The sequence below is a fragment of the Equus caballus genome, chromosome 13 (genome assembly GCF_041296265.1).
Source record: "Equus caballus isolate H_3958 breed thoroughbred chromosome 13, TB-T2T, whole genome shotgun sequence".
NCBI lineage: Eukaryota > Metazoa > Chordata > Mammalia > Perissodactyla > Equidae > Equus > Equus caballus.
This window is the reverse complement of record NC_091696.1, coordinates 6,194,665-6,212,854: the sequence shown is the minus strand read 5'-3', so window position 1 is coordinate 6,212,854 and position 18,190 is coordinate 6,194,665. Positions and strand designations below refer to the sequence as shown.

At 45.8% G+C, this 18,190-nt stretch overlaps 1 protein-coding gene across 22 annotated transcripts in view; it reads right to left on the bottom strand.

Moving 5' to 3' along the window:
- TRRAP (transformation/transcription domain associated protein) overlaps window positions 1-18,190 on the bottom strand; it is a 117,395-nt gene that overhangs the window by 32,890 nt on the left and 66,315 nt on the right. For all 22 annotated transcript variants that reach the window (XM_023655276.2, XM_023655283.2, XM_023655282.2 and 19 more), the window contains 12 exons: window positions 17,731-17,877; window positions 15,866-16,079; window positions 15,174-15,299; window positions 10,643-10,789; window positions 9,722-9,924; window positions 8,813-8,934; window positions 8,271-8,484; window positions 5,896-6,075; window positions 4,185-4,331; window positions 833-952; window positions 335-622; window positions 34-171 (listed from right to left, as the gene is read on the bottom strand). In XM_023655276.2, coding sequence (XP_023511044.2) covers window positions 34-171; window positions 335-622; window positions 833-952; window positions 4,185-4,331; window positions 5,896-6,075; window positions 8,271-8,484; window positions 8,813-8,934; window positions 9,722-9,924; window positions 10,643-10,789; window positions 15,174-15,299; window positions 15,866-16,079; window positions 17,731-17,877 — 2,046 coding nt within the window. The remainder of the gene's footprint in view (window positions 1-33; window positions 172-334; window positions 623-832; window positions 953-4,184; window positions 4,332-5,895; window positions 6,076-8,270; window positions 8,485-8,812; window positions 8,935-9,721; window positions 9,925-10,642; window positions 10,790-15,173; window positions 15,300-15,865; window positions 16,080-17,730; window positions 17,878-18,190) is intronic.

Sequence of the window (18,190 nt, the reverse complement as noted above, 5' to 3'; positions counted from 1 at the left end):
CCTTTCATCAGCCAGTCATTCCGCAGCAGCTACCTGCTCGAAGAATCCATGCTGCTCGTAAGCAATAGCGGTCGCCGTCTCCGAGTACTTGCAACGCTTCTGCCACAAACCAGCCCACATGTCTTCCTCTTGTAACAGAGAGTAAAGCTCAGCAAGGGAATCCAGGATCTCCTGAAAACACAGATCATGGCTTCTGAGTGCTCAGGACAAAAGCTTTTTTTTTCACTAGAGCAACTTCACTGTGTTGTAACGTAAAATCACTTGCGAGAGGTTTACTGAAACCGGGAGGACGCTGGCAAAGACGACATAAGGAACGAAATGAGGTGCGGCTCACCTGCTGGGGTGGCGTTATGCTCTCCTGCTCGTAAAATTCCGTCGTTTGCTTCGGCTTGATCTGCAGACTCAGACCTTTCTCAAAAGCCTGGTGCTCCAGCATTAAGGTGGAGCGGAACCAGAGGTTGTGTGTCTTCCCCAAGTACTTCAGGACGCAGGGCCTGATGGGAATCGGAGGGACGCACTGGGACATGGCCTCCACGAAGCAGTTGAGCGCGCTGGGCTGGCAGTCCCGCTGCACCTGGTGGCTGCCACTGCACAGGAACGGGCTGATCTCACCGGCCAGAGCCTGCAACCAAAGAGAGCGAATTCAGGTCTTCGTTCACAAGCCAGCACAGCTTGCCTCACCCACACGGCATCTGGGAGTATTTTGGATAATTCGCTGTTAGATAACAGTCAGTAGTTTCCTCATCGTCTGAAACTCAAGATTATTTTCTTTCATAAATACTTCCCAGAAGCTAAAACTATACTTTCCAAAACAGGATAAAAATATACTCACATGCTGCTGTCTGTCAGACAGAATTTTCCACAATCTGGGAAAAAGCTGGACCCACGTCTTTTCTGCCAGCGTTGTGGAAATGTGACACAGCTGGACGAATGCGCTGAGCAGTGCTCCAGTCTACGGAAAGAAGAAAGATGAGCGTAGCTGGGCGCAGGCGGGTGCTAACGATCCTGCCCCACAGGTGCCTCAGACCGGTGCTCAGGAGGCACCACTGTCCCTTTCATCATCAGAGACTCCTCCACTTTCAAACTTTCCAAGATCCAAGCAGATGTCATGCCAGAGTGAAAACACAGATTCTGAGCGACAGAAACCCACGGCGTGCTTAGCAGCCAAGCACAGACGTGGGTAAGGGGCTCATCGGTGACACATTTACTTTTTTAACCTTTAAGGGCAATTCCTAACATTATTGAGTCCACCATGTCTGAGAAGTATGAACACAATGAAAGTGTAAACGAGAGGTACCCCAGGTGCCATCAAAGCAGAGGCCCCTGGAAACATGAAAGAGAAAACAGAAGCAGCATACATACATGAGGGAAGTTATCTGCCAACAGGTACAATTCTGAGGAACAAATCAAGAAGCATGAAAGTTCAGAGTCTCTGCAATTGACAGAGGACAAAGATGGAAAACCGAGTGGACTGTAATGTACACCCTACGACTGGGACCAGAGCTGGAAACTGAGACCCAAGGGTGTGCCAAATATGCAGATACGTTTGATTTTGTCCACAGCTTTGTTGCTTTAGAAAACGTGAATTAGCTGCTAACATTTCTTATCAACAGCCAGGTTTCCAGCATGTGTGAAGCCCATCAGGCCCACGGGGCCCCATCTGGCATCACACAGCTGGTGTCAAGGGGCTTGGGTTGACGCTTGCAAGCTCATCACAGGGCCTGCTGCCCCCAACATGGAGACAGAGCATCAGGGACACACGAGTCATGATTATGCTTCCCTTTCTCCCATAGCAGACCCAAGAAAGGAAATCACCCTCATATTCATGTCTCTATCAAAACGCAAAAATCAGGGGCCGGCCCAGTGGGTGAGTGGCTAAGTTCATGTGCTCTGTTTCCGCAGAGCAGGGTTTGAGGGTTCAGATCTCAGGCACAGATAGCACTGCTCGTCAGGCCACGCTGTGGTGGGGTCCCACATAAAATAAAGGAAGATTGGCATAGATGTTAGCTTAGGGCCAATTTTCCTCACAAAAAGAAAAAAAAAAACAACCCAAAATCAAGGATACAAATATGTCAAGGAAAATGGGAGAAAACACTTAAGTGAAGAATATTCCTATTTGACACTCAGGCCTGGGTCATCTCATGTAGCTGCTCCCTTTACCCCAGTCACCGGGTCAAGTCAATTTAGCAGAAGCCAAGAGCACTGAAGGGCCACATGTGGTTACACACCAGCCAAACAAATTGCCCTTCTCTAGCTGAGAGTGGGGGACTCCAGAGGGTCCGGGCTCGTGCTCATTTACATACTATCACAAAGAGAGGTGAAGAAGCATGAGCACTGCGGTGGCCCAGAAACGCCAGGGAGAACAGAGAGGGGACACTGGCTTCAACAGATTTCCCACACAGAGTAAGACAGTCAATCCTGGGACAAGAGGCTCAGAGCAAAGAGAAAGAGCAGGTGAGCCTGGCGTGAAGGGCCCGCTCAGACACCTCTCAGTCCCTCTGGACTCGGAAACAAGTCATATAGAGGAGCTGCCTGGCCCCGACCACTGCACAGGGAGATGGGCTTCAGGAATGAAACGGTCAGGGCCCAAACTGTGAATGCAATGCTTTGTAACCCCACCAGGCTGTACGAAAAATATCAACATGAAAACTAACTTCCATAAACACACGGGATAAAGTAACAGGAACTCCAACTCCCCAACACTCCTGGCTGCTTTCTCTCCACAGCAGCCACCTCTCTGCCTGGCGGAGCACATACTGATTTCACTTCTTTCTGGTTATCACTTACTTCCCCACTAGAATGGAGCCCTATGAGGACTGGCTACTCTTGTCTGTTTCCTTCAGTGATATTTCCAGTGCCCAGAACAGTGCCTGGTACATGGTGGGCACTCAATAAATATCCATTGAATGACTAAGTAAGATAAAATGTGAAAAGGGTAAATAAGGACAATGAGACCATAGCCTGAGTAATCTTCCTAAGGGCAGGACTGGAAACGCAGGCCATGATGCCTCAGCTAGAGAGGGCCATGGGGATGCCCGTGGGAACATTCTCCATGTGTGGCCATGTTCACTCTACCCCAACCACAGACCAGAGGGCAGCAAAGGCCCCACAGGGGATGAGGAGGCGAGCAGCTGTGACCAAGCCAGCCAAGGACAAAATCTAAAGAGGCACAACCAAACATGGACACTTCTGGCAATGTACTGCTAAAAGGTACCCTGATAGACCTAGCACAGCGAGCTGATCATCAGAGTTATGCCAAGGCAACCGATGGTTCAGTATCGACACGGTGACCGCTCATGGTGACCATCACCCAGAAAGGCCTTTGAGTTTCGGAATGTGGAGCCACGACCCCTTTCTGGCAGTGAGGGCGGGAGAGATGGGTCTGTGAACGAGAGCACGTCATCCACACACAGAAGGGTGCTCTGTTTCCTGTCCCATACACCAGAAGATCAAGCATCTTATGTTTACCCAACACCACAATTGTGTCACTCGGATATAAGTCCAAAGTTTGATTTAATGCACAAATTCAGGATAAGTCACCAGAAAAGATTAAATGTAAAGATTATTTGTGATCAGTAGTTTGTTTATAATTTTTTTCACCTAGCTCCTGATATGAACAGAATCATCACTGTTTCTTTGTAATACTCTTCAAAACTAACATGGTATATGGAGCCTTAACTAATTCTCTCAATCGTTACCAAACAATGATCATCCCTCTAACTAGCCTGAGGATTTCTGGAAGGCAAAGAGTTTCTACCTGGCTTGATCTCAAAACAGATGCCTCAGGAGGTTCCCTCACCAAAGCGGAACTGATGGACCACATGAGCCCATTCTCATTTTCTCCTTTCCTATTGTATTTGAAAGATAATCCAGCAATGTCTCCTCATATATTTATTTTTAATAAACAATTTCACCATTTCTTTCAAGGGATAATAGTGTAGAAAATAACTGTTTTTTCTTATTTCCTCCCACAAGACACTGTAGTTTCTTTCTCAGATCTTTATATAAAATGTGATCCACTTTAGAGTCTCACAGAACTGTAAAGGTTTCAATTGAGATAGGAAAGAAAAGAAGTGTAATCTGTAAAACAGAACCTTACACTGCTGTGGAAGAATCCTGGTTTGGGATTCAAAATATTCAGGGGAAAAAACAACCCCACTCTCCCTCCAAGCTCGCACACTGACCTTCACTTCCCGGAGAGTATCCAGAAATTTGTCGTGTCTGTTGGTTAACATGTGCAGCTGGTTTCCAATGTCCTTTTCAGAAAGTTCTTTGGTTTTGGGTGTGCTGGTCTGATCTCCAGGAGCCAGTTCAATATCTATTTCTACATCCTAAAACAACAACCACCAACACAAATAAGCAAAACCAAAAGGTCAAATAAAATCCAACAAACACAACTCCTATGTACTTCCGGTTATGTTTTCGGCAAGTAAAATTTTAGTTTCCTGAAAGTTTATAATTATTTAAATAACCTTGAATTCTAAAATAAATAAACAACAATATTAACTAGACCAGACCTATTAATTAATAGACCAGATCTCTCACTCTTTTTTTAAACGACAGTATGAAGATGTCATTGTTGGGGCCGGCCCCATGGCCGAGAGGTTAAGTTCGTGCACTCTGCTTTGGCGGCCCAGGTTTTCACGGGTTGGGATCCTGGGTGCAGACATGGCACCGCTCATCAAGCCATGCTGAGGCAGCATCTCACATGCCACAACTAGAAGGATCACAACTACAATATACCACTATGCACTGGGGGGCTTTGGGGAGAAAAAGGAAAAAAAAAATTCTTAAAATGTCATTGTTTTGTTTTCATGTTTAGTTTACGGAATGCAAAATAAAAAATTATCAACTTTAAACAGTAAAAATAATAAAGATTACTAGGGATTACAGCCTATCATTCCTCAAAACACAATATCGTTGCCTAGCTGCCTTGCCCATTCAGATCATCAGTCAGGGCAAAGAACCTTGTTGATACAAGGTTTTACACAACTCATTCTCAAAGAAGAATAAATCTTATTTCTGTCTGAAGCTTCTGGGAAGTCACAGTCACTAATTCAATCATCAAACTAGCCTCTAAGTTAAGTTATCAACACTTGGTATGCGCCCTTTAAAACTCAGAAGAATCATTTTCAAGTTGGTAATTAATATCACTCAGGAGAGTTACAGAAAGAAGTTCAAATCATCAAATGATCCAGTATTTGGCAACAGTGATGAAAATTTTAAATTCTTATTCCTTAACATAACGAGTAGAAATCCTCCATGAGAGAAGGAACAGACTACCCCTTTTAGAGCAAAGAGGGTGCACCTCCTCCTTCAATACTGGCTAGTTGTCTTTTAAAACCCAACCCTCCAGAGAGACAGAGCTTCCGAAAGCTAACAACCTAAAGGAAGCACGGCTGAAAGACCTGCATCTGGAGCAGCGTCCGCCACTCCCTCGTGGAGGACCGGAGGCATCAGCACTAAGGCATCGGCCGGCCGGGCCTCCACAGCTGCCCTGCCAGAAGAAGGCGGGTCCGGGAGGTTCCCAGCAGGCCGCTGGGGAGCCAGCTACAGCGATGGTTCTAGTATGGTGTGGTCAGAGCAGTGTTTTCTAATTCAACATGGGCTGCTTCTCGCTTGGAAAGAAAAATCACCAAACAGTAAAATCTCCTGTACCAAGCGGCACTGTATCACAATAGCGTGACCCATCTCAAAACTACAGGCATCACAAGATGCTTATCAATTCTAACTTCAAAAAATCGAACTGAATGCAGGTAGCACATTGAGCTTTCATGCAGAGACTGGTTTCAATACACTGCTCTTGCCCTAAAAATATCTAAGGCTGCCATAGAATTCTTCGGCAGAATGGGGTACTACTGTGAACAGGAGGCAGCGTGCAATCTGGAGCGTTACCTCCTCTTTGGACTCGCTGTTCTCTCGCTCCCGCGGCTCCTGCTTGACATGCGTGACCATGGCGAAGGCTGCTCGGTCGTGGCTGTCGGCCAGATTGATGACGTTGGTGATGGATGGGAGCATAGCTCCTTGGCAGCTGGTACCAATGGGAGTGCTCTTCTCACACACCGCCAAAAGAAGCTAGAGAGTTCATGGAAGAGAAGACACACCTAAGACATACGCCTGGCATTTGAGGCGTGTGGACCCACAGTTAACACCTAGCCATCTCGACTGGTCCGCACGTGCTGATGACTGCTGGACACTCCTCTTGAGCTGAGACGAAGTGTCTGAACCTCCCTCCCAGACGCCCCTCACCTGCCAGGTACCCCTGACTCCAGGTCTAAGTGTAAGCTCAGCATCTTTCTCCCCTACCAGATGGGCTTCCCCGTCTGTTCTCACAGAGGCACCTCCCAGACAAAGGAGACAGACACCTTTGCTTCATCCATCTGTCTTCCTTCTCCCTCGTCTCCCACACCACATCACCCAGCCCTGCCAGTCTTACCTCCTGAATACCTAGGCAGCTGTCACCTCCCGCCTGGACAGAACCTCCTAACTCATCTCCAGGCTTACTCTTCTCAAATCATGTCCTTCCACACAGCTGAGCCCAGTCTCCCCTCCCCCCACCCTCCAATGGCTTCCCACAGCCCTCTGGGAGGGCACGCTCCTCAGCGGGGCTCACATGCTCTTCCCTGATGTAACACCTCCCCCCCACCGCCACCCCGCGCAGAACACTTCTGTGACCATTCCCCACACCCCAGCATGCTTCGCCACAGGCCTTTGCTCAGGCTGCCCGCCTCCAAGCAAGCTACTCTTGCATTCTTTCGGCATCTATTTACTGAGCACCACTCAGGGCTGTGTGAGGCCTTGGAGATTCACTTGACAACTTCACGGAGATAGTATCCTCTGCCCTCGTGGAGCTGAGGTGTCAGAGGGAAGGACAAGACCAACTTCAACACTTAGCTTGCGTGGCAAGAGTGTGGCAAGTTCAAGAACACGAAAGGCCAGTGTGGCTGGAGACTAACGAGTGAGGGAGAGAGGGACAGTACGGGGCTGGAGAGGAGGCAAGGGTCTGGTGACTCGGGGGCCAGCAAGACAGTATTCTGGAGGCTGGACTTCGTGCCGAGTACGATGACAAGGAGCGACATGATCTGCCTTATTCTTTAAGAGCAATTTTTCAACAATAAAGAAAACTGTAGTGGATGGGAGGGCAGGTGGGTGCACACCAAGGAAACCGTTCCTGTCATCCTCATGGGCTATGCTGGTGGCCACAAGAGGGACGCAGAAGAGGGAAGGGAGGGAGGTGAAGGACCCTGAACTAGTGACACCTGGTGAGGGAGCAGATACACAAGACACAGGAGGGCAGGAATGGAGGATTCCGGGCTTGTGCCCTTCAGCCTGCCCCCTCCTCCATCGATTCCCGTGTAGCTGTCCCAGTCAACATCCTTTCACCTCTCTATCTGCAGTACCTGTCCCAGGGCCTGCCACCTAATACCGACCAACAGGTCTCTCGAATGAATGACGAATAAATCCGGGAACTCTGTCCATTGTGCTGCCATTAGCCAAGTTCCAAATCCATGTTGTGTACAGCACTGAGAACCACCTTCACACAAATGGAAATATGCCAACAAGCTCTAACTGAACTACAGTGCCACAACTCCCTTCTTTATCCCCCAAAGAGATTTTCACAACCGTCTATCTCAGTTGTCTCATTAGACAAAGCAACTGGTCACCTAGTTTCATTCATTCTGTGTAAGCTGACCAGAGTTCCTTGCACAGCATTGGTGGCCTGCTATGGGAACCTAAGTTGCCTGGTGCACTAAGTCGGTGATTAAGCCAAGAGTGAGGGCTAGCCAATTTGAACAACAAACAAGAAGTCTTACTACGGTCCTGTTAGAAACGTCACAGAACATCTGACGTACCATCCATGGAAACAGTCCGACCTTTATCACTGGCACTAACTCCTCAGTAAGGGATCAGAGCCCGGCACGGTCTGGCTGGCCCGGCCTGGCTGTTCTATCTTCCCACTTTAAGAATGACGACCACTGACAATTATAGTACATTAAATTTTCTATGGCATGTAGACAGAATTTACCATTTTTATATTTGAAGAAAAATGAATCTCTACCTACAAACTAAGGAATATTAACAACTTTCTGATTAAAGGGCTTCAAAGCCACCCAAAAAAAGCTTTAGATGAAAACAGCTTTGCATGATTTTTCTTCCTACTAGAGATCAAGAGCAATTTAATGGTAGAGATCGCTAATCCATCTTAGAGCGTGTGAACACCTCCTGGCTTCAGTGCCCCGCCCACAGATGGCGAGCCGAGCCCGGCCTACCTCAATGCACTGCTTGATCCAAAAGTGGTTCCCCATGGCTTCCCAATTCTGGGAGCAGGTCACGTACAGCAGGCGCTCGTAGACCCGACGTTTCATAGAGTTGTCAAAAACCTCAAAAAACTTTGCCCTGATGAGTGGCTGAGCACAACGCAGCCCAGAGAGAAAGGCAGGCTCGAGTTTCGCAGTCAGCTCACTGCCAGACAGCGTCTCATCTCTGGAAGTGAAGGAGTAACACTGAGACAGGACAGCTACACCACATGGCCGGACAGCGGACGCCGCAGGCCGCCAAGCAGAAAATACATGGATACCAACTTTCTGAAACGCCACCATGAAAGCCAAGAGTATCTTACAAATCTCTGTAGGCTGATGCAGCATTTGAGCAAAAGGCTCATTAATGACGTCAAAATATGTTACGTGATTTAGTATTTAAATGAATATTTAAATTTCAGGTATAACTAAAAGATTAAAAAGACATGTTACTTGGGTCAGTCAGAAAACACCTTATGGGATCAATATATGCAATATTTGATTGATGCAATTACCTGTAGACATAGTTAACAAGGTCTAAAAACTGGGCATTTAGTTCAAGGTCTTCCGGAAAACGCTTTTCTATGTAGGTCATCATTTTCACAAGCAAAATGGACTTCTCCCGGAGTGTAGGTGTCTGTACAAATTTTTTTTTAAAAGAAAAGGTCAATCACTTCTATTTGACAAGACACATTCAAAGGTATTTCAGCAATCTGCTCTATTATTTTTTCAGCTCCTACAATTTTGTCAAGTGAAGTAAGACAAGGTCATTTCTAAACAGAACAGTCAAAGTCGGCTCCGGCTGTCTTCGGAGCTTACCGTCGAGACAGAGGCCGATGGTGTTTCCTAGTGGATGCAGCTCACTTTGAAGAAAAAGCAACTCAATTATGAAACAAATCAGAAGTTTGCAAGCAGCTTACTGAGTTAGATAACAGTCCCTCATCATGAGTAGTACTGCTATTATTAGGCTCACCTTCACCACCTTAAAAGATTAACAAGTAACGTTCATTCAACATTTTCACAAAAGTAAAACCGCGTTAAGATAAACGACCAGTTATCTCAAGTTTCTACTTAAAATCTGTTAAGCACAGTGAGAAAAATCCATCTTAATGGACTTGCAGGAAAGATACTGTGAATACGAATACGGGAGAGAAAAATGTTTTGCTTGAGACTCTTAAGATGGAAGAGCTGAGAAAGTGACATCTGAACTTTCCTTCCCTGCAAAGGAAGGTCACCCGCTAGAGCACTCTCCTCCCAGCTCACCTGATTGGCTGCCATCTAGAGCACTCTCCTCCCAGCTCACCTGATTGGCTGCCATCTAGAGCACTCTCCTCCCAGCTCACCTGATTGGCTGCCATCTAGAGCACTCTCCTCCCAGCTCACCTGATTGGCTGCCATCTAGAGCACCTCTCCTCCCAGCTCACCTGATTGGCTGCCATCGGGGAGTTGTTCTTAACCCATTCTTCCACAATCTTCACCACGGCCCGGAGGATTTTGGCATCCGGCGATTTCTCAATGAGGGAGGTCAGGATGGCCTGGATAAAGCTCTTCCTCATCTCCATGCTCATCACAGCCAGGCGCGTTTTCACCAGCTCCAGGCTCAGCATCACCAGCTCGCTTGTTCCCGCTGTGGGAGAAAGAGCAGGCACCCAGCCGTCTGTAGAAAGGCACGTCAGCAGGCAACCCCTTCCCGTCGTGCGGCATGTTGGACTCTGCCCATTTCCCCCGCAAATATTTTCCCCAGCGACGAGGGCTCTGGGATTCAGTGCCTCATCGCTTTCTCACTACCCCACCTTGCAGGGGCGGCCCTCTAAGAGCCTCCCACGAGGGAGGAGCTGACGGGACCAGGGCCGGCAGCCCAGGGTACGGCCCAGCCCCGAAGTCACGCTTACGGCACTTGTGTTCAAGACGTATCTAGCAGCACTGCCAACCACAGCTCCTTGCCCCAAACCAACAGACCACAGATTCCCGGAGCCCACTGCTTAGGTCTAGAACGTCTGACTTAATTCTTTTTCAGAAGTAACAGCTCTGATTCAGCAATCCGTTTTACAGCAAAATCATTACATAACTCTCATTCAGTGGTGAATGTTCCACATAAATGTCCAACCATTTAAAAACTTCTTCATTCTTGAATTCACAAATTTTAAAAGTTCATTTTAAAAATGAGTCTCATCTTGGTTTTTTAAACGAAATGCTCAGAACCTCTTTGATACGAGCAAATGATAAATTTCATAAAAATAGGCACTCTTGCCTGCTTTAGAATTCAAGCACATAGCTGGCACCATTTAGGTGTTAAAGTTTGAGGAAAAAACATGGGGCGGGGCTGGGAGCACTAAGTTTCTCACCTGCAGTTGCTTCCGCGCCGCCCGACGCTGCCTGTGGATTTAAATGCTCTCGGACCATCTTCTGCAGGGAGCGCATAAACACCGAGATCAGCCTGTCTATGTAGCTCGGGTTGTTGCTGCAGGCCGACTTGAGGATCATAAGGGTCCCTAAAAGGTAGACGTTGACAGGTTTTTTCAGACAAGTTAAAAACAACTGAGCAGTTTTAATAGATGCAAAAATTCTAAACAAAATTTTGGCAACCAGAATTCAGCAATTCATCAAAAGAATCATACATCAGGATCAGGTGGGATTCATACCAGGGACAACAGGGATGGTTCAACATCCGCAAATCAATCAACGTGATACACCACATCAACAAACTGAGGAATAAAAGCCACATGATCATCTCAATAGATGCAGAGAAGGCATTTGACAAGATCCAACAGCCATTTATGATAAAAACTCTGAACAAAATGGGCATAGAAGGAAACTACCTCAACATAATAAAGGCCATATACGACAAACCCATAGCCAACATCATACTCAATGGGCAAAAACTGAACCCCATCCCCCTGAAAACAGGAACGAGACAAGGATGCCCTCTATCACCACTCTTATTTAACATAGTACTGGAGGTCCTGGCCAGAGCAATCAGGCAAGAAAAAGGAATAAAAGGAATCCAAATAGGGAGGGAAGAAGTGAAACTCTCGCTGTTTGCAGACGACATGATCTTATATATAGAAAACCCCAAAGAATCCATTGGAAAACTGTTAGAAGTAATCAACAACTATAGCAAAGTTGCGGGGTATAAAATCAATTTGCATAAATCAGTAGCATTTCTATACTCCAGTAATGAACCAACAGAAAAAGAACTCAAGAATACAATACCATTCACAATCGCAACAAAAAGAACAAAATACCTTGGGGTAAATTTAACTAAGGAAGTGAAGGACCTATATAATGAAAATTACAAGGCCTTTCTGAGAGAAGTGGATGACGACATAAGGAGATGGAAAGACATTCCATGTACATGGATTGGAAGAGTAAACATAGTTAAAATGTCCATTCTACCTAAAGCAATCTACAGATTCAACGCCATCCCAATCAGAATCCCAATGACATTCTTTACAGAATTAGAACAAAGAATCCTAAAATTCATATGGGGCAACAAAAGACCCCGAATTGCCAAAGCAATCCTGAGAAAAAAGAACAAAACGGGAGGCATCACAATCCCTGACTTCAAAACATACTACAAAGCTACAGTAATCAAAACAGCATGGTACTGGTACAAAAACAGGTGCACAGATCAATGGAACAGAATTGAAAGCCCAGAAATAAAACCACACATCTATGGACAGCTTATCTTTGACAAAGGAGCTGAGGGCATAGAATGGAGAAAAGAAAGTCTTTTCAACAAATGGTGCTGGGAAAACTGGAAAGCCGCATGTAAAAGAATGAAAATTGACCATTCTTTTTCACCATTCACCAAAATAAACTCAAAATGGATTAAAGACCTAAAGGTGAGACCTGAAACCATAAGGCTTCTGGAAGAAAACGTAGGCAGTACACTCTTTGACATCGGTATTAAAAGGATCTTTTTGGACACCATGCCTTCTCAGAGAAGGGAAACAATAGAAAGAATAAACAAATGGGACTTCATCAGATTAAAGAGCTTCTTCAAGGCAAATGAAAACAGGATTGAAACAAAAAAACAACCCACTAACTGGGAAAAAATATTTGCAAGTCATATATCTGACAAAGGCTTAATATCCTTAATATATAAAGAACTCTCACAACTCAACCACAAAACATCAAACAACCCAATCAAAAAATGGGCTGGAGACATGAACAGACATTTCTCCAAAGAAGATATACTGATGGCCAACAGGCACATGAAAAGATGCTCATCATCGCTGATCATCAGGGAAATGCAAATCAAAACTACACTAAGATATCACCTTACACCCATTAGAAGGACAAAAATATCTAAAACTAATAGCAACAAATGTTGGAGAGGTTGCGGAGAAAAAGGAACCCTCATACACTGCTGGTGGGAATGCAAACTGGTGCAGCCACTATGGAAAATAGTATGGAGATACCTCAAAAAATTAAAAATAGAACTACCATACGATCCAGCCATCCCACTACTGGGTATTTATCCAAAGAGCTTGAAGTCAGCAATCCCAAAAGTCCTGTGCACCCCAATGTTTATTGCAGCACTGTTTACAATAGCCAAGACGTGGAAGCAACCTAAGTGCCCAGCAACAGACGAATGGATAAAGACAATGTGGTACATATATACAATGGAATACTACTCAGCTGCAAAACAGAACAAAATCATTCCATTTGCAATAACATGGATGGACCTTGAGAGAATTATGTTAAGTGAAATAAGCCAGCTAGAGAAAGATAATCTGTGTATGACTCCACTCATATGAGGAATTTAAAATTATGGACCAAGAACAGTTTAGTGGATACCAGGGGAAAGGTGGGGTAGGGGTGGGCACAAAGGGTGAAGTGGTGCACCTACAACATGACTGACAAACATTAATGTACAATTGAAATTTCACAAGATTGTAACCTATCATTAACTCAATTTAAAAAAAAAAAAAAAACTGAGCAGTTTTAAAAAGTGTGCTATTTAAAATGTTTAAAAATGTGCCGTTTCTCACAAAAGTAGAGATTAATCCCAAATGTCAACGTTACAAGCTTTCATATGGCATATACTACATTGTGAAGCACTCTATTTTCACTCCTAATTCTTAATTCACGATCGGCATCATCAGGCATGAGAAGTGATTCTGGGGCTTCAGTGGAAACATTCTTCCCTTCAGTTCCGGATTTTATCGTTAGGTGATGGCAAATCACCCTAAGTGAAGTTTTTGGTCCCACGATATGTTTGGGGGGGAAAAAAGGGAAGAAAGTCCTTTCTGTTTTTATCTAGACTATTTAGACATGACAAATATTTTAGAAGTTAATTTGCACCTAATTCTGAAAAAGTGCAAAAGATCAATAAAAATCAGCAAAACTAACATCAGAATATGAACACTGAATCTATGAAAAAACAATTTTATGTTTCATAACTGGCATTTTTATAACTATCTTGATGCTACACATCAAATTTTAAATTTGTACTCGTGGCTTACATCATAGAACAATAAAAGGGGATTTATGTGCCATTTACGGTTGTTATCAACCTAGATTTGGAAAATTCCAGGCGTGCTCTGTGGAAAGGCTGATTCTCAGGAGAGCAGTCAACGTATGGACAATGTGATTCCACAAGTAACTACTGACACTTGGTGATAATGACGACGAATATGGGGAACGTGCTCTGGCTGTTCCCGAGGAGACGTCAGTAATGGAGGCCTGGCTTTGGCATGGGGAGGACCGTGTGGCCACCTCTCCAGGCCACTCGCCCGGAGGCTGCCCCCGGTCTGCTGTCACCCCTACAAAGGAGGGAAGCAACGGTGGCCAGCTCTTCTCAAAGAGACGCCTCCGGAGAATTAACAAGACAAGAATTCAAACTACGCTGTGATGGAAGCGAGGTTGTAAAGCAGGATCTACCGTATGATCGCACTTAAAAAAAAGTCACACAAGTATTCCTCGCTATTCAAATCTATCCGGTTCCAGAATAGAGACAGCAAGCTTGGCTAATGAGGGACCATTTTAACCAAATTTATCTGGCTCCTGACTTTCAGATAGTGAGTAGCAAGAGCTAGGAGAGCACAAAATTCATTAAAAGATAATGTAATCAGTGTGCAAATTCAGACACAAGTGTTTGTACAGCAAGAGCTATCTGTATATGTGTGTGTAGAAAAAAGACAGACTCACCAAAATGTTAAGAGTGATTGTTACTAAATAGAGAGGCTTACAGGTAACTTTTATTTAGCTTTCCTTCATTTGTATTTTCAAAGTTGCATATAATGAATATGTAATAAAGGAGAAAAATTTTCAGAGCTGCCAACTGCAAGTCTAATCCCACTTAGAGATGTGAGTTTCACAACAAGCGGAGTAAGTAGCTTCACATTTGACTTCCCGGCACCTGGAGGCCAAAGCCATCCAGCTGCCCTGGTCACCTGAGAAACTGGCCCCTTCCACGTGGCGCAGCCAGAGCCTCACCAAGCAGACGGGCACTAGCTCTTGCCTCGTGAGCGGCTTACGACAGGTGAACACACTGTGAAAGGCACTAATTCTACATATTTGTACACTGCGTCGGCAGCATCTCTGTATTTAGTGTGAAACTGGGTCAGCAGGACCCACACAACACGGAGCAATTCCTCTCACAGCCAAATCCTGCATCTGAGGCTGAGGCGGGAGGAAGAGAGGAAGCACTGATAGTGGGCGGGGTGGGGGTCGTTCACCTCAAGGACCACAGGGGACTGTGGCCTTGTGTGCACCAGGCCACACACAGACACCCTCAACAACTCATCAGCTCAAAGCTCCTCCCAACGTCTTGAGCCTTTCCCCAAAGCCAAGCTCATCAGGCAAGCACAGACAGATGGATGCTGAACTGGACCGCTGCCGGGAGAATCAAGACAGACGCACGCTCACCGAAGAGCTGGGAGGGATTGGCGTTGGTGGCCTTCTCGTAGTTGGTGAGTCCTTCATAGATGACCTTCCCGACGGCCGCGTACAGGCACTCCAGCTCTTCGTACTTGGAGGCCACACTGGAAGTGCCTGAAAAGGGAGTGAGAACCTGAGCTCCGTGGTCTGGCTCTCAGGCCTGTCCAGGCACCGGGACGCTCAGTACCCTCACACCAGGACTGAGCCTTCATGGCTGGGCTCTGCGGTGACCGGCTCAGGCACGTCTCTCACAGGATGAGGTGCTCATCTCCGGGCCATTCCTATTTTATGGAGCTAACTGACAACCTTTTCTCTCACCACACCTTACCTGAGCACACTCTAAATACACTTGTTTACAATGTGCCAAAATTTGATCTTGTCAACTGTTCAACATTTGACAAAATACTTTGACCTCACTTCCCTTTAAATACGCCAAGGGAACAGCAGCGTTTAGCTGATGAAGAAGTGCATTTCCAAAGCAGACAAAAAACAGAACGCGATGGCTACTGCCATTAAGTTCTTATGTCAAATTTTTTTTTAAAGAAAGGCTGAAAGTACAAAGGAAAGTGGGATGACAAAACGCTCAATATAGTGACTGGAGGATGAGCACACTCAGACAACAAGCTTTGTGCCCACCCATCCCCTCGGAAAGCAAGGCACCGGTGGAGAAGGTCACATACTCGGCTCTGTGGGGAAAATGCTCATCAGCCGTGAGAGGAGGCTGTGGACCGCTCGCAAGACTTTGGTGTTCCCACACGTCATACAGGCCGCGACTCCACGCTGCAGGGGTTTGAAGCTACTGAGGATGGCGGGAGACTGGAGAACAGTCAGCAAGAAACTCAGCACCTCCAGTCCCGTGCAAATATTTCCGTAGTTAACTTGATTAGGCTGCTCCTAGAAAAGAGAACACGGGCCACACCAGATGAAATAAAGACTCCAGTGCACTGAATTACAGAAACGTAAATCCGGCAAAATTTAAAACAATGTGCCATTAGGTATTTGGAAACGAGGTAAAAAAACACTGAAGAATGAATATATAATACATCTAAAAACATGTGACCACCAGGTTTTATTAATACAGGATTTCATAACGATTCTTTTAATAAATTTGCTTTAAATATTTAGTCATCTTTTTAAAAGCTCATGAAAATTATTAATATTCAATACTAAAATTGTGAAAATCACTAAAATCTGGTCTAAAAAGGCAATTACTGCAATGAATTTTGCTTGTCTTCTTTCATCTTTTTCATTAAAATACAAATACCATTCTGAAAGAAAGTATCTTTGAAATTGTGTATCATGAAATCAATCTAACAGATGATACCAGCATTAAAAAAAAAAAACTGAATGAAATAGAAAACAGAGTGCATGGTTTGTAGTAAAGCTAAGTAGTGCTTCATGAAACTTGTTTCTGTGGCTTAGACACACAGGTGCCTGGTATATGTGCCATGTGTATGCACTGGGTTCTGAGGCAAAATCTCTCACTTACTATGGATTATGGGAAAAAGGTGAAGTTCCCTGTGAGCACGGCACATTGCTTTAAGAAATTGTCAGCCTGTTAAGTGACAGAGGCTGTCCACTTATAGCCGAGCTTGATTCAACTGTGCCTGCACTTGACAGGAAAGTAATTTGACCTTTCAAAGCGAAAAAGAGGAAGGAAACCCACAGAAAATCGAGAAGTTAGGCACCAAACTAGACCCCAAGCATGTGCAGCAGATTTAGGGAGCCCAATCCCACTGTTTTCATAGCACAGGTAAGCTTTGGAACCTTTCAAAAAACTTAAGCAACAATGTTAGTTTTTGCAATGCAAAATAAATGCTTACAATAGGTTTCCAACCTCCAGAAACTTACAGGATCATCAGAAAATCGTAGTATCATTTTTTTTTTTTTGAGGAGTATTAGCCCTGAGCTAACTACTGCCAATCCTCCTCCTTTTGCTGAGGAAGCCTGGCCCTGAGCTAACATCCGTGCCCATCTTCCTCTACTTTATATGTGGGACGCCTACCACAGCATGGCTTGCCAAGCGGTGCCATGTCCACACCTGGGATAGGGACCGGCGAACCCGGGCCACCGAAGCAGAACGTGCGCACTTAACCGCTGCACCACCGGGCCGGCCCCAGTACCATGGTTTTTACAGAAACAAAGTAAAAAACCCCAGGAAATAATCAGCATTTGGGGCTATTTGATACCTGACTATACGGTGCTCAATAACAAGTTACATGTTCATCTGTTTTAAAAATTCAAGTTTATTTTAAAGGATGTTGCGTAAGTCAACTAAAAAGGTTTACACTAAGCTAGCCAATAAGTCAGTTTAAGAAATGAGACTTTGAAAAGCAAGAGAACTATGTTTTCAAAACACCTAACTGTAGTTGGGGCTGGGAGTAGAGCTGAAGTTTCAAACCCATTTCCAAGAGTGACACTCCCTCCTCCTTACCAGTGGCCCGAAGATGAAGTGGAAGGGGCCATGACTGGCTAAGGGAAGGGACAATGGGGTTCGGCGGCCCAGCCCCGGGCCCAGGAGAGAGCGGCAGACCCGCACACTCACCACGCTCATCAGCAGCTTGTCGAACCACTGCAGTTTGAGCTCGGACTTGGACCACATGTCCGGTCGCAAGGCGGTCTTCAGGAGAGTGACACAGCGACGAGACAGCACCTCCCCGGGAGACCCCGCCGTGTTGGTATTGTCGTTAACCTGGAAATTCACGTTCAAGCCCACATTTCGCTGTGTACGTGTTTACAGTCATTCTCGCGACACTGCTGCTCGCCTGTGCCCCACGCCCTCGCATCCCAGCTCTCCCCGTCGCGGCCACCTCCTCTCCCACCTGACTCGACTCAGCGTCTCTGGGTCACTGGAGCCCCCGCCCTTGCAGTGGGTCAGTCTGCACTCATTTGTGTGATTTGTGTGGCACTCCTAGCCAGGAGGCTCCCCGAGAGCAGGGCCTGAGGTCCTGCCCACTGGACCCCCAGGCTGTGCCTGGCACACTGCGGCACACAAGAAAGTACTG